This window comes from Canis lupus, chromosome X (genome assembly GCF_011100685.1).
Source record: "Canis lupus familiaris isolate Mischka breed German Shepherd chromosome X, alternate assembly UU_Cfam_GSD_1.0, whole genome shotgun sequence".
Taxonomy (NCBI): domain Eukaryota; kingdom Metazoa; phylum Chordata; class Mammalia; order Carnivora; family Canidae; genus Canis; species Canis lupus.
In genome coordinates, this window is record NC_049260.1 from 26,487,083 (window position 1) to 26,502,111 (window position 15,029).

General features: G+C 37.2%; 1 protein-coding gene across 1 annotated transcript in view; it reads right to left on the reverse strand.

Moving 5' to 3' along the window:
* The window catches only part of DMD (dystrophin), a 2,084,073-nt gene that overhangs the window by 31,105 nt on the left and 2,037,939 nt on the right, over positions 1 to 15,029 (reverse strand). The window contains 2 exon segments of the mRNA NM_001003343.1: positions 1,114 to 1,237; positions 2,082 to 2,325. Of these exon segments, the coding sequence (NP_001003343.1) occupies positions 1,114 to 1,237; positions 2,082 to 2,325 (368 nt within the window).

Sequence of the window (15,029 nt, forward strand, 5' to 3'; positions counted from 1 at the left end):
ATTCTCCAACTTCACAATTCTCTTGGCTAATGCATTGACACGATCCAACAAGCCATCATTTCTTTGCATTCTTTGACCTGTTGCCCAGATCTTCATTCTACCTGCTTTCCACTCCTTTATTACCCCATCACCCAGAGGGAGGTCTTCCTCAAGACACTGGATCCAGGCCCTTTTGTTACACATTTCTTATCTCACACCCTCCAGCTCCTACTTCCATGGAGCAGAGCACACTGTCACCTCCCCCAGCCGGCTCTTTTACACCAGATACGGACCTGTGCTTTCACTTTCCACACACAACTACGACCTGCTGGTTTCTCAAACACAGCGTGTCCCCAGTCACAAGGATCACTATCTGGTTCTAACCCAATGCTCTCCCATCATTGCCCAGGCAGGCGCATAGCCCTAAATACTCTGTTTTCAAGTAGAAGTCTCCCAGTCTTCTCCTTTCTGACCCCTAGCTAGCCTACACTTTGAACTCCCATAGTTTGGCCTTTGTGTTTGCCTCTTAAAACTTTTATAAGGTGGAACAATGGGTTACTTTGGGCCACAGACAGCTGCCGGGATACCTCTTGGGAGATATTTCTTACCCGACATATATTCTTTTCTGACCAAAGTGAGTCCAACACCTCTGCTCAACACTCATGTCATTGTAGTATGACCCCAATCTTCCTCTGCAGCATTATTTCCCTCTCTCTACTCCACCCCTTCTGCTTGGACCTGATTTTTCTACTGACATGGACTACTGGCTCTTTGCTGCCCTGGGCCAAACGTCTTTATCTCTACATCTCCACTTAGGCTACTCCTTCAAAGAGTGCTTGGTTCCTACTTCACCCTTCCAAACTATGCAGAATTACCAATTCATCATAAAGCCTTTGCTGTTCTCCAAAATGAATGAACCCAAATACTACACTATTTTGTTCTGAGTAGCTGAATGGCCAGCTTTTTGAGGGGGCTTGGACTATGTGACTCATCTTTGTATTCTAAAGACATTTATGACCATGGCTTGTACAGAGCTGATAGTAGGTGATTTAGCTGATGATCCGAGCAAACAGTTCACCATTTCCAGACCTGAAGAGAAAACAACATCTAAGAGTGGTTAAGAGAAACACTTACCCATGGATTCTGAAGTCTGACTGCCGACCACCCGGAGCAGCATAGGCTGACTGCTATCTGACCTCTGAAGAGAGGTAGAAGGAGAAGACACCGTTGTACCATTCACCTTGGCCTCTGCCTGGGGCTAAGGTAGCCAAAAGAAAGCAGCATTAGTTTTCATAATAAACACTCAAATAATTATATAAGTTTAAAATGATGACTCATCGGATTCAGAAAGTAGAACCTTTTCTACATAGAAACCTCCCAAATTTTGCTGTTGATAAGCTCCATCAATACTGTCTTTGTATCTGAATTGTGCCCCTTACGTGTTTGAAAAGGAATTACGGCTACACTGGAATAAGATACATAAAATCATTAGACCAAACAACTGAAAGACCTAGAAGGTCATGTGAGAATGGTAAAACCATTTGAGACTATAATCGTATAGCAGAGACTTTATACTTTTGTAAAGTATTAAGTCACAGGATGGAGGGAACATATTCAAGCTTTATGCAGGTAGGGCCTACCTACTACAATGCACTATCTTGCTAGGATTTCAATGGAGGCTTTAAAAATTATGTTTCAGGGATTAGTAAAATTTGAAAGGCACACCAGAAAATAAGACCAACTGCAAAAAACCACAAACAACAACAACAACAAGAGTTCTATTTCCAGAGGCATGATTTTCACTTTTAGGAAACTAGTGGGAATCTTTCAATACTTTTTCCCCCCAAGATAAATTTTAAATAGCTTCAATAAAAAAGTTTTGTAGGAAACAATCTTGAACAAATATAAAAAGATATACTAGTTTTCCTCCCCTTCTTCTATCCCTCCATGGCCAGTACTTTGCTAGGCACATCCTAAGTACCCAACAAATCGATACCTCTTGCAATCCTAAAAGGGACTCTGAGTTCTATTTTTTAGTTCTGGATAAGAGAGGAAACAGCACTTTTCGCAATTATCCCATGTTAGAGAGATGTGGGCCTCACTTGCTCCAGCAGCTGCCTGAGCCTGTGTAACTGGGATTCCAGTTGTTTGTTATGGTCTTCAAGGATTTGCATCCTGGCTTCCAGGCGGCCTTTGTGTTGACGCAGCAGCTTGGCCTCAGCGATGAGCTCAGCATCCCGGGGACTTTGGGGAGAAGTAGGCATCATTTCAGGAGGGGATGGCAGTGGGGACAGGCCTTTGTGTTCATGCTGCTGCTTTAGACGATCATACTCTGCTTGCAGATTTCTGTTGGCATCAAAAAAGTGAGAAGAGAAAAAAGACCCAGAAAGTTGAAAATCATCATCAGATTTCATATAAAATGGCAGAGAGATACATTTGACCACCACCAAACACAACAGCAAGCAAAAGAGAGGTACTTAATGAATGGTTTTTATGATGAGGATCTTCGCAATGCTTAAAAAAAAAAAAAAAAAAAAAGAAAGAAAGAAAATTGGAAGCGTCTGCCCGGTGTGTGAGGGGAGATGCTTTTCAACCTCTTATTTTATGAGTGCCACGTTCAGATGAGCAAGCAGCAACGGATTCAGTCATTTTACAACTATTTCCTTATAATGTCATGAGATTACAAATTTTTATACCTCTGTCAACATAGGTTTGCTTAAAAAAATCAAACATTTCAACAATAATGTGTAACAGCATAGTAACAGTGTTACCATGAACCCACTGCACTGTTTTCTCATAAATTAAACATTTGCCGTATTTTCTTCAAAAAGTTTTGAAGAAATAAAGCTGCAGCTTTTCTATGTATTCTCCTCAATATCCGATCAGTTCCCCCCTTCCCAGTGCCCCCAAGGAGATAATGCCATCCTGAATTCCGTGTCTATCATTACCACGAAGATGAGGTTGAACTTAGTCATGATGCTGTTATTTGGCTGTTTTACCTACAAAAGTGGCCATTTCATGTGATTCAATCTAGCTATTATTTTGCATGTTCTTAAACTTTACGAACATTATGTTTAAGAAGATACATACCATTCTAAGAGTTGCTTTTTGCCTTCAACACCATTTTGGAGATTTATCCAGGTTGATACATAATAGTCCCTGATTTTAATTGTTGTAAGGTATTATTCTGCTGCTTGAATAGGTCAACAACATTCACCTGTCAGTGGATATTTAAGTTTCCACCCATCACTATTACAAACAAAGATGCAATTAACTTCTTTCTGTCTCCTTGGATACCTGTTTAAGAGATTCTTTATAGAACTTAGTTGGATGTGGAATTGTTGGGTTCTAGCAAAATCTTCAACTGTATTCATGGCATCCTTTAGTGCACAAATTTTAACCTTTAATATATTCCTCCATGTTTTCTGCTTTTTATGTTTTAAGAAAACCTTCTACCTGCATTTTATTTTTTTGTTTTTTAAAGATTTTATTTATTTATCCATGAGACACACACACAGAGAGAGAGAGAGGGGCAGGCAGAGACACAGGCAGAGGGAGAAGCAGGTTCCATGCAGGGAGCCCGATGTGGAACTCGATTCCAGGACCCTAAGCCGAAGGCAGACGCTTAACCACTGAACCACCCAGGCATCCCTTCTATCTGCATTTAAAAGTTTAATTCACCCAGAATCTTCTGTGCTTGATGTAAAGACATGATCTAATTTTACTTCCCATCCCATAGATAAGTTATGAAGCCAGCCTCTTGGACTGTAGAGTCCATCTTTTCCTCACTGATTTCTAAGGGTAGCTCTGCAATGCATCAAGCACCCATAAATACACAAATGTGCTTCTGAGCTTTCTGTTCTGTGGCTTTATTTTTATGTCCCCATGCAGATTGCACACTACAACTTAAAATAAATTGGTGTCTGGTAGGCCCTCCTACTCTGTCCTGCCTTAAAAGTGTCTTGGCTCTTATTGTTGAAATTTGGGGTTCCAATGACATTGGGGGTATATAGGTTCAATGGGGAAGAAGTGGCTTGGTGTTAGGGAATCTTCACATCCAAGAATGTGCTAAGTCTCTTCAATCTTATTTTATATCCATTAATAATGTTCTGTACTGTGTTTTTTCCTCTTACTCTTCAGGCTGAATGCTGAAACCATTTACGTTTTTCAATGAATATATTTATTAAGGTTGTAGATTACCTTCTTGCTTCAGAATTGCTGAGGCTCTAATTCCAATTGAGGACACTTCTAATATTGGCTACCATGTGCCTGATCAGAACTGTTGATCTCTTTCTTCCAGTTTCAGTAAATGCCAAAATAAGACGACAGATAATCCACTGTTTGCAGATGATACACCGTCAGTTGAGAGAAATGCCTATCCACAAGTGGGGGAGGTCTAGATCTCAGAGAACAGCCATGAGATGCAAGCAGAGCTTTCCTGCTGCCCAGCTTGGGAAAATAAGATCATCTTATGACCAGGTTTCTAGTTAAGGAAATATTTTCGGTTGTTCCCTATCTGAAAGAGCCACAGGGGGTGGCATGGCTTCCAAAATGCTGATGTCTACATGGAAGAAGACAAAATCCAATCTATTACTGTTTTCTTTTTAAAGCTCTATCCTAGACCTAACTTTACAAGGTTTCTAGAATTGTTGAAAGTCATAGGGGAAATAAATACCTGATCTTTCTAATATACAGAAATATAATCTCTGGGGTGCTAGGTGGCTCAGTCGGTTGAGTGTCTGCCTTTGGCTCAGGTTATGATCCCGAGGTCCTGGGATCGAGCCCCACATCAGGCTCTCTGCTCAGTGGCGAAGCTGCTGCTTCCTCTGCCTCTGCCGCCATCCCCACCCCCTCCCCCGGCTTGTTCTCTGTCCCTCCCTCTCTTTCAAGTAAATAAATAAAATCTTAAAAAGAAATATAATCTCTGACCTGTTTTGACTGAAATCCTATCTATCTTTTGTTAATCTTCAAGGAGAGCTGTGTGTATGTACTTTGTTTCATAGCAAGCTGCTTTGACAAAGGAGTAATAAGACAATTTATCAAAACAAGTTTACTCTAAGCCAGATTCTGCACATTAGTCCTCTAGGTGGAAACCAATGTATGTAGTTGTTGGCATTAATTAAATCCAATTCCTAACTACTTAACTGAGAATCATCTAAGTGTTTCTGTGAACTTGAAATAGCATCCAATGTTTATAATTTTCACTTGATGGGAGTTACTGTTTTTCCCTCCTGGAGTTGTTCACTAGGAGAAATCCACCTTCATCGAAAAGTCCCAACTAACACCACCTTTTAATGGAGAATCCTATTCAAGATTCTTCTTTCTAGCAGACTATTCATTTTGAAAACACTATTTTTAGATGCGGACTTTAGGATAATACAGCAAATGATTACCATCTTCCCACCTACTTTTCAAAGGTATAGACAGGCGACTACCTTTTCTAGAGAGATCTTCCTTGGTGTCTTCATCTTCTGAGTTTAGTTGTCCAAAGAGCTCTCTTTTATGAGTTCTTTATAAGTGCCTTTGTTCAGCTTAGTGCCTTTGTACAGCTTAGTATATACAACACATTACATTTTTGCTTATATGTTTTCCAGTGAAAACCAGAAAAGGCTCATTTGAATCTGCCAGGGCTTCCCAAAGCTTGGCTATAAAGAATACCAATTGCTCTATGGAGGCCCTTTCTTGCCTTCCCAGATGTTGGAAATTTCTCTCAGGAGACCATTTCCTTAAAGACTCATATCTTTCTTCAGTTCTGGAAGATTCCCAGCTATTGTGGCTTCAAATACGGCTTCTCTGCCATTTTTCCCATGTTCTTCTGAAACTCCTACTGGATATATTTTGGAGCCTTGTGGTTAATTCTCCATTCCTCTTAATTGCTTATTTATATATTTTAATTCCCTTATATTTTCTGATGGGGTACAGTCTAGAATGTGTCCTGTCTATGGAGTTTAGTAATTTCAATGACGATAGTTTGCATTCCCAAAGATGTTTTTTTTTTTTTTGAAGATCCACCTGGTTCTTTATTTTTGTACATATTTGTTTAAGTAAGCTCTATAACCCAGTATGGGGCTCGAACTCAGGACCTTGAGATCAAGTGTTGCATGCTCTCCCAAATGAGCCAGTCAGGCGCCCCAGTTCATTGGTTCATTGTTTTTTGTTTTTTGTTTAATAAATGGTATTTCCTTATTTATTTCTTCTCCTTCTGAACTCACCTCTCAAGTAGTTTTTGGCCGCTTCCACCCAAGACCTCTGGTCTAGAGCTAGATCTTATATTGGTAGATTATAGCTCTTACTTAGATTGAGTGGCATGAACGCACTTATTGCTAAATTTCATCACCAGGCAACATGGTTCAGGTCCTGGTTTCAAGGCTGTGAAGTGATGCTCTTCTTTGCAACTGCATGCCTCACCTCTTTCCCAGGCTTTATGCATTAGAATGTAATGCTGCATCCATGGCTGCAGATAAGCTGTAGTACCCTGCAGCAGCCCAAATTGTTCATTTTTCATTTCAAGTATCAGTCTGTCTGTGTGTATGTCTCTCAAGTGTGTTTTTTGGGAGCCCTGATTTTAAAAGGTGGGGGCCCCGAGCCAGGCATTTAAAGAGGCTTTTAATTCCTGTTATTACAGCAGGAACTGAAAGTCTGCTAACTTATCCCCACACACTGCTCACCATGCATGCCGTGGTTTTCGTCTTTGCATTCCATATGTTATCTACCACTGACTGGTCAATGGTAGGAGCAGAGGAAGATGCCCTTAAAGAAGAGCTCATGTGATCTTAATCAGAAGCCTACCAGGACATGTTGATTTTATAGATGTATGGTCAATGTTCCCTCAATATGCATTCAAACGTAAATTTACCATAACAGGATTAAATGAGCCAAGGAAGTGGGGTACCTGGCTCAGTCAGGAGAGAATGCAACTCTTCATCTCAGGGTTGTGAGTTCAAGCCCCACACTGGGGGTAGGGATTACTTAAATAAAGAAAGTCTTTATAAAAAATAGCCTAACAAATAGGTGATATACATAAATCTATTAAGCTCAATAACAAACTTGATTTTGAGGGATGAATTTTCCCTCCTACAGTTCTGAGGCAGGACAAGCAATCATGCTAAAGGTTCAAAAATAGCTCAAAAGAAGTATCTTACAAAAAAGTATCTTGGCCAGAAAACAAATACCAAGTACTTGGAGTTCATATTCTCTTTTAAAGGTGTTTATTTGAAAGACTAATGTTTAAGGTATCGAATTAGAGACAACTTTTCCCAATAAATGTAGTCAGTGTGGCAGAGTTGTTAGGGCATATTTTTGTTAGGAGTTTAGAATTAAAGTTATCTTCTATATTTAAAAATATCTATGCCAATGCCTTTCAAAGTGTATCATGATACTAGATTTTTTTTGGACACAGTATTTATAAAGCATGTAGCAGAGATCATCTTCATAAAAGACCAATGGGATACTTACCCCTATTCCAAGGTGAGTTGTTTTAAAGCTTAACCACAAATACACAGTTTACTCACTTTAACAGTTGGCTGTTGATTTATATTGTTACCAATATATATTTTGCTTTTCTTGAAGTTATACATGTACATCTCACCCCATATTAATTCTCTAATTGTTGGAATGTATTTATGCTGTCATTTCAATATAGTTGAATATATGTCAGCAATCAGATGACGACTCACAGAGAATCTATTTACGTTCTTGATTATCTTGTAAATTCTATTTCCCTGGTAGCTCTCTAAAGAACACTAATTCAAATTCACTGCACATGGCTTTTGTCACCACAATTTCTTCCAGCAGCCAGTCATCCTAAAAAGAATTCTCCCAGTATTAATTTCTTATTCTCCATAGAGCCTTAAAAAAAAACCTTCATTCTATACTCATGTAAATGTATATGATTAATTTTATGTCATCAAATGTACAAACATGGTTGTCCAGATACCAATTTACCTTAAAAAATTTCCTAATCAGAATATTTCATCCCCAAACTGCAGAATACACATTTTTTTTCAAGTGCACATGGAACATTCTCCAAGACAGATCACATGTGAGTCCACTATACAAGTCTAAGTTTAAGAAGACTGAAATCACATCAAGCCTCTTTTCTGCCCACAAGGGTGTGGAACCTAGGAATCAATTACAAGAAAACACTGGAAAAATACAAACATATGGAGAGTAAACCATGACTGGGTCAACAAAAAAATCAAAGAGGAAATAAAAAAAATACATAGAGACAAATGAAAATGAGAACACAATGGTTCAAAATCTTTGGGATGTAGCAAAGCAAGTTTATAGGGATATGGGCTTACTTCAAGAAAAAAGCAAAGTCTCAAATAATGTAACCTATGCCTAGAAGAGGAACTAGAAAAGGAAAAACCAGCAAAGCCTAAAGTTCATAGAAGAAAGGAAAAAAATAAAGATCACAGAGGACAAAAATGAAATAGAAACTGAAACTAAGAGCTAGTTTTTTGAAAAGATCAACAAAATTGATAAATCTTGAGCCAGACTCATCAAAAGAGTAGCTAAATAAATACAAAATGAAAGGGGTGAAATAACAACCAACATGACAGAGATACAAAGAATTATATGCCAATAAATTGGACAACCTAGGTAAGTTGCTAGAAACACACAATCTCCCAAAAATGAATTAGGAAGAAACAGAAAGTTTGAACATATTGATTAGTAGTAATGAAATTGAATCAGTAAATTAAAAAACTCCCAACAAACAAAAGGATAGAACCAGATGGCTTCACAGGTGTTTTAAGGAAGAGTTAATACCTATTGTACCCAAATAGTTCCCAAGAAAGAAAATTACAGGACAATATCCTTGATGAACACAGATGAAAAAAATCCTCCACCAAATATTAGCAAACCAAATTCAGTGATATGTTTAAATGATAAATCAACATGACACCACATTAAGAAAATGAAGGATAAAAGCCATATGATCATTGCTTTCACTTCATGTATCGAAACTGACAAACTTTAGCATCCATTTATGATAACAACTCCCCAAAAATGGATTTAGAACAGAGCTCAACATAAAGACCATATATGACAAACCCACAGCTAACATAATATTCAATGTGAAAACCCTTAGAGCTTTTCCTCTAAGATTAGCAACAAGACAAGGATGTCCCTTTCACCACTTTTATTCAACAGATTACTGGAAGTCCTAGTCACAGCAATCTGACAAGAAATAAAAGGCATCCAAACTACTAAGGAAGAAGTAAAATTGCCACTGTTTACAGGTAAGATGATATTATACAGAGAAAACCCTAAAGACTATTAGAATAAATGAATTCAGTACAGTTTATGGAAATAAAATAAGTAAAAATCTGTTGCATTTCAATACACTAATAATGAAGTAGCAGAAAGACAAAGTAAGAAAACAATACCATTTACAACTGCATCAAAAAGAATAAAATACCTAGGAATAAAACTTAAATACCCAGGAAGAGAATTTAATCAAGGAGATGAAAGGCTTGTACTCTGAAACCTCCAAGACTTTGATGAAGAACAGATGACACAAACAAATGGAAAGCTATTCAATGTTCATGGATTGGAAAAAGATCGTTAAAATATCCATACTACCCAAAGCAATCTACAAAACTGAAAGGAATCTCTATCAAAATACCAATAGTATTCCTCATAGAACTAGAACCCATAATCCCAAAATCTGTATGGAACCACATAAGACCCCGACATAGCCAAAGCAATCTTAGAAAAGAGGAACAAAGCTGAGGGCATTACAATCCCAAATTTCAAATTATATTACAAACTTGTACTAATCAAGACACATATAGCCTAGAAATAAATACATACTTAAATGGTCAATAGTCTTTGACAAAGGAGGCAAGAATGTATATAATGGGAGGAATACAGATTCTTCAATTAATGGTTCTGGGAAAACTGGACAGCTATATGCCAATGAATGAAATTGGACCACTTTCTTACTTCATACATAAAAATAAACTCAAGATGGATTAAAGACCTAAATGTGAGACCTAAAACCATAAAAATTCTAAAAGAAAATAGGCAATAATCTTTTGGACACTGGCCTTTAGCAATATTTTTTTGGATGTCTCCTCGGGAAAGAGAAACTAAAGCAAAAATAAACTGTCAGGACTATGTCAAAGTAAAAAGCTTCTACACAGCAAAGGAAATCATCAACAAAACAAATAGGCAACCTACTAAGTGAAAAAACTTATTTGTGAATGATATATCAGATAAGGGGTTAATATACAAAATATATAAACAACTCCTCCAACTCAATACCAGAAAAGCAATCCACTTAAAACATGGACAAAGAACCTGAATACACTTTTTTCCAAAGAAGACATACAGATGGCCAATGTACACATGAAAAAATTTTTTAACATCGCTAATCATCAGGGAAATGCAAATCATAGCCACAGCAAGCTAGCAGTTAACACTTGTCAGAATGGCTAGTATCAGAAAACCAAAAAACAAGTGTTGGCAATGAGATGGAGAAAAGGGAACCATGGAACACTGTTGCTGGGAAAGTAAGTTGGTACAGCCATTGTAAAAAACAGTATAGAGTTTCCTCAAAAAATTAAAAATAAGCACTACTATATGATTCAGAAATTCTCCTTCTGGATATTCATCTGAAGATAACACTAACTCAAAAAGATGAATGCACTCCCATGTTCTTTGCAGCATTTACAATAGCAAAAACCTAAGTGTCCACTGATAGAAAAATGGATAGGGAAGATGTGGTATATACACAATTGAATATTAACCATAAAAAAAGAAATCTTGCCATTAGTGACACCATGGATGAACCTAGAGAGTATTATGCTAAATGAAATAAGTTGGAGAAAGGCAAATAAGCATATGATTTCACTTACATGTGGAATCTAAAAACCAAAAGGAACAAACAAATTGCATAGACTCAAATACAGAGAACTGGTGGTTGCCAGAGGGAAGGAAAAGTAGGGAGACAAGGTGAATGAGTTGAAGGGGAATAAGAGGTACAAGCTTTCAGTCATAAAATAGTCATGCAGATGAAAAGTACAGTATAGGGTACAGGAATACTGTCAATAAAAGCACCTACACTTATTGTGGGGAGCAACTGCATGCTGTACAGAATTGCTGAATTACTATGTTGTACACCCGAAAACTAATATAACACGTATGTCAATTATACCTCAATTAAAAATTATAACTAAGATGTTAGAAATAAAAAATTTTAACTGTTAATGAGTAAATTGTTGGCTCATTTCTTCTTTCCTTTAGAACTTCATGGATACTACTCTAGGAGTATTGAATGTTACTCTAGAACAAAAAGTTACACTAAAAAGAAAATATTTCCTAAGCATGGGCACCCGGCTGGCTCATTGGAAGAGCCTGAAATTCTTGATCTCTGGGTTGTCAGTTTGAGCCCCATGCTGGGGGTAGAGATTACTTATAAATAAACAAACTTTAAGAAAATTTCCTAAGCAACTGATGGATATAAGAGAAAAATCAAATTGGCCTTACGTCTACCTGCTGAAACATGAAAGCACCTGGCCCCTCTAGCAATCATAACTACCCACATGCTGGTTATGATAAAGAACATGACAAGAAGTTTTGTGTAATTTCTATGAATTCACAGAGGCCAAGTGTTTTCAATGTCAGTTATCTATTCTTTAAACGCAACTTCCATGCCGAGTATAATTACATAATCGTATCATGGTATTATTGAAATAAAGAGCTAAAGAGCACTTGCCAGTCATCAAAGTCTTCTTAGTAGTATTAGACACTGACCTGTATATCAAAGCATGAACACACAGAGTCTCTTTCATAAGGGTAAGAAAACTATAAAGGTCTGCACCTAAAAAGATTAGGCCCAGAGAAATCCAGCTTTACCCTCATACTATATAAAAAGCAGCTAAATTAAATCACATCCACCAATCTGGATTCAGGCAAATTTAGTATATCATATAGAACTATTATAGATACTATAAATCTAACAAATTAGCAGTTTCTAAAAAAAGGGGAGGGGGAAGATAAATTTTGCAAGCATGAATTATTTTAAAAACAGGAAACTGCACAGAGCTTTTTCAATTATAATAAAATGATTAAAAGCTACACTGTAAAATTTTATCAAGTACCAACTCAGAAATACTCCTAAACTAGATGGAGAGTGTGCCTTTGCATGATCAGTGTTAATTAAGGAGAAGCTCACAGGGTGGGAAGTATGCATATTTTGGGTCTGCCTTAAGCAAAACAGTAAAAATGGCAGGAACCCCCCTCCGCTCCCTGCCCCCCACCCTCAGGTTCTTATTTCTAATATTTCTCTCTTAACACTATCACCCTTTCATGTATTCAGAGCTCTCAATTCCAATGCCTTTCCTACTGAAATTTACTCAGCATAAAGGTGTTATATAAGTCTATTAAACCTTACTGGGATTTTATAATAATGTACCATTTCTTCCAGTGACTTCTGCATTTTAAAAGAGACGTTGAAGCATGTAAAGAAAAGTAAGATTTTTTTTTTGAACGCACTGCCTTTTTGGTGTCTTTTACCACCAATGGCTGGGGAGGAAACTAGAACATGGTTTGAGAGCATGGTTTTGGAGTCAGGAAGACCTTGATTCACAACTAGGCTTTGCCATGTGCTGAAGCTAGGCCACTGACTTAAGCACCCATTTCATCAGGAGGATTAATGAGCCAGTATATGGTCTACATTCCATATATGCAACTTTCTTAGAACGAGGGCCAGTGCATTCTAAGTGTTCATCATTATTACTTCTTTCTTTCTACATTCTGTACTTTTTAGATTTGGAACTCGGGTGGGATAAAAGCTTCCTTACCAAAGAAAAAGTACTTAAGTTATCTGAAATGATAGCAATCAACCTACTGAACTTGGCAGAAAATACACACATAGAGTGCTTCAAAATGGATTCTTCAGTATTTATCCTCTCTTTATATATACATCAGTTCTAACTCCCCGTCATTACTGTAGTAACTCCAGAATTTGGGAATTTTGTCTTTTCCATGTGTGCTCTAGTCAAATGTATCATAGCTGAACACCTAGGCAAAATGAAAGCACTGAGCTAAGATCATTAGGATGAGATCTCCTTAAAACTACCAAATTATGGCCATTGATTATTGTGGTAATAAAATATTCAGACCAAGTCTACAGAGTTAATGTATCTAGATGTACTCTATTTTTGGGATATGCCCTTGACACACAGTGGAGACCTTACTTGAGTTCTAATAGACAGAACATGACAATATCAATTGGCTTTAGTTTTTTTATCTTCAATGACAGATATTTTTCACAAATTCCTGATCAGGGACCAACACCCTATTGTCTGTAGAATAAATGTATTAATCAAAAGTTCAATGAAAGAAGAAAAGAATTCATTAAAAAATCCTGACTGTACAGCTGGAAATAAGGCAGACATACAAAACCCAAAACTAAAATGACAGTGGCTACTCTTCACCATTCAAAAAGCACAGTAGGATTGGAGAGGCTTTAGAAGTGAGGAATCTGGTCCCCAGGAAGAGTACCACTGGGAGAAGTATGTTTCAATTTTCAGACAAATACAGTAAAATATCAAACTTTCATTGTCTGTGGTCAGCAAAAAGCTGTAACAGTAGCTAGGAGAATCATAATTTTAAGCTTTGTGTGTCCCAGCTTGAGTCCCTCATGAGTAGTTAGACTCAGTCTTAAATTCTCCCAGTAAATTCATCTTGATGGCCTATTTTTCACTTGTTGGCACACACTGCTGTACACTCTTGCCATATCTGATCCTCTGGCCTCCTCTGTTACAATGACAGAAACCACAGAATCATTTCTTTAAAATACATCCCAGCACTTGTACATGAATGTTCAGGGGAGCCTTATCCATAATAGGTACTAAGTGGCAACAACCCAATGCCCATTACCTGCTGACTACTGAGAAAATTGTGGCATATTCATGTGATGGAATATCATTCAGTAATAAAGAATGAATACCTGCTACAACATATATGTCTCTTTAAATATGCTACATGAAAGAAACCACTTACACAAGACCACATATGGTATGATTCCATTCATATGACACATATCCACAGAAATAGAAAACAGATCAGTGGCCAGCTAGGGCTGGAGCAAAGTTCTTTTGGGAAAAATGGACAGTGACTAAAAATGGGTAAGGGGTTTCTTTTTGGGGTGAGGAAATTGTTCTAAAATTGACTGTGATGATAGTTGCACAACTCTATACTAATAACCAGTGAATTATACAGTTAAATGGGTGAGTTGTATCTCAGTAAACCTCATAATCAAAATTAAGTTCTAGATTCAAAATCCTCCTTCTTATAGCACACAAGATATTTCCCTAGTAAAGACTAATTTTCTTATGCTCTCTCATATGGTGGAGGATTTGAGTTTAACCCATGTATATATAAAAGGAAAAGGGTATATACATGCCTGGAGAATTATCTATGCAGATATTTCTCATTACTTTTGAATGATGAATTTTAATAAGCCCAGAAAATGCTCAAGTCTGGGTCAACCTACACAACATAGATGTTTTTACTCTAGTGGAAAATGATCGAACAACTTCAGTAAGTATGAAAAAGAATCCGGGGAAAGAAGAACCTAAGAAATGAGAAAAGCAAGAAAGCCAGCTAAAAATCAGCCAAAAATATCCATCTGGGCACAGGAAAATTACAGAGGGTATTCATCCATTCATTTAATCAACATTTATTTGTACACTCAGCACTACCAAGATTTATGAGACAGTCCTTCACTCTTCTAGAGTTCACCTTCTGGTGTGTAGGGATACTACCTTGTGCCACCATGATGATGGGCCTTACCCTAATGCCAGAAGACTGGGAATTATGTTCATTGCTAAAGCAAAAAACACAAATTATTTCTATCTTTGAAATAATCACTTTAATTTAATAGGAAATTATAGGAAAAGGATCATAGGAATTTATTTATGACCTATAGTTAGTAGTCAGAGTGGTACCATAAGTAACCCAGAATTGGAAGATACAAAAAAAAAAGGGTCAACTTTAGTTTTTAAGATAGTTTAAGAAAATGGGGGAAATGAAAA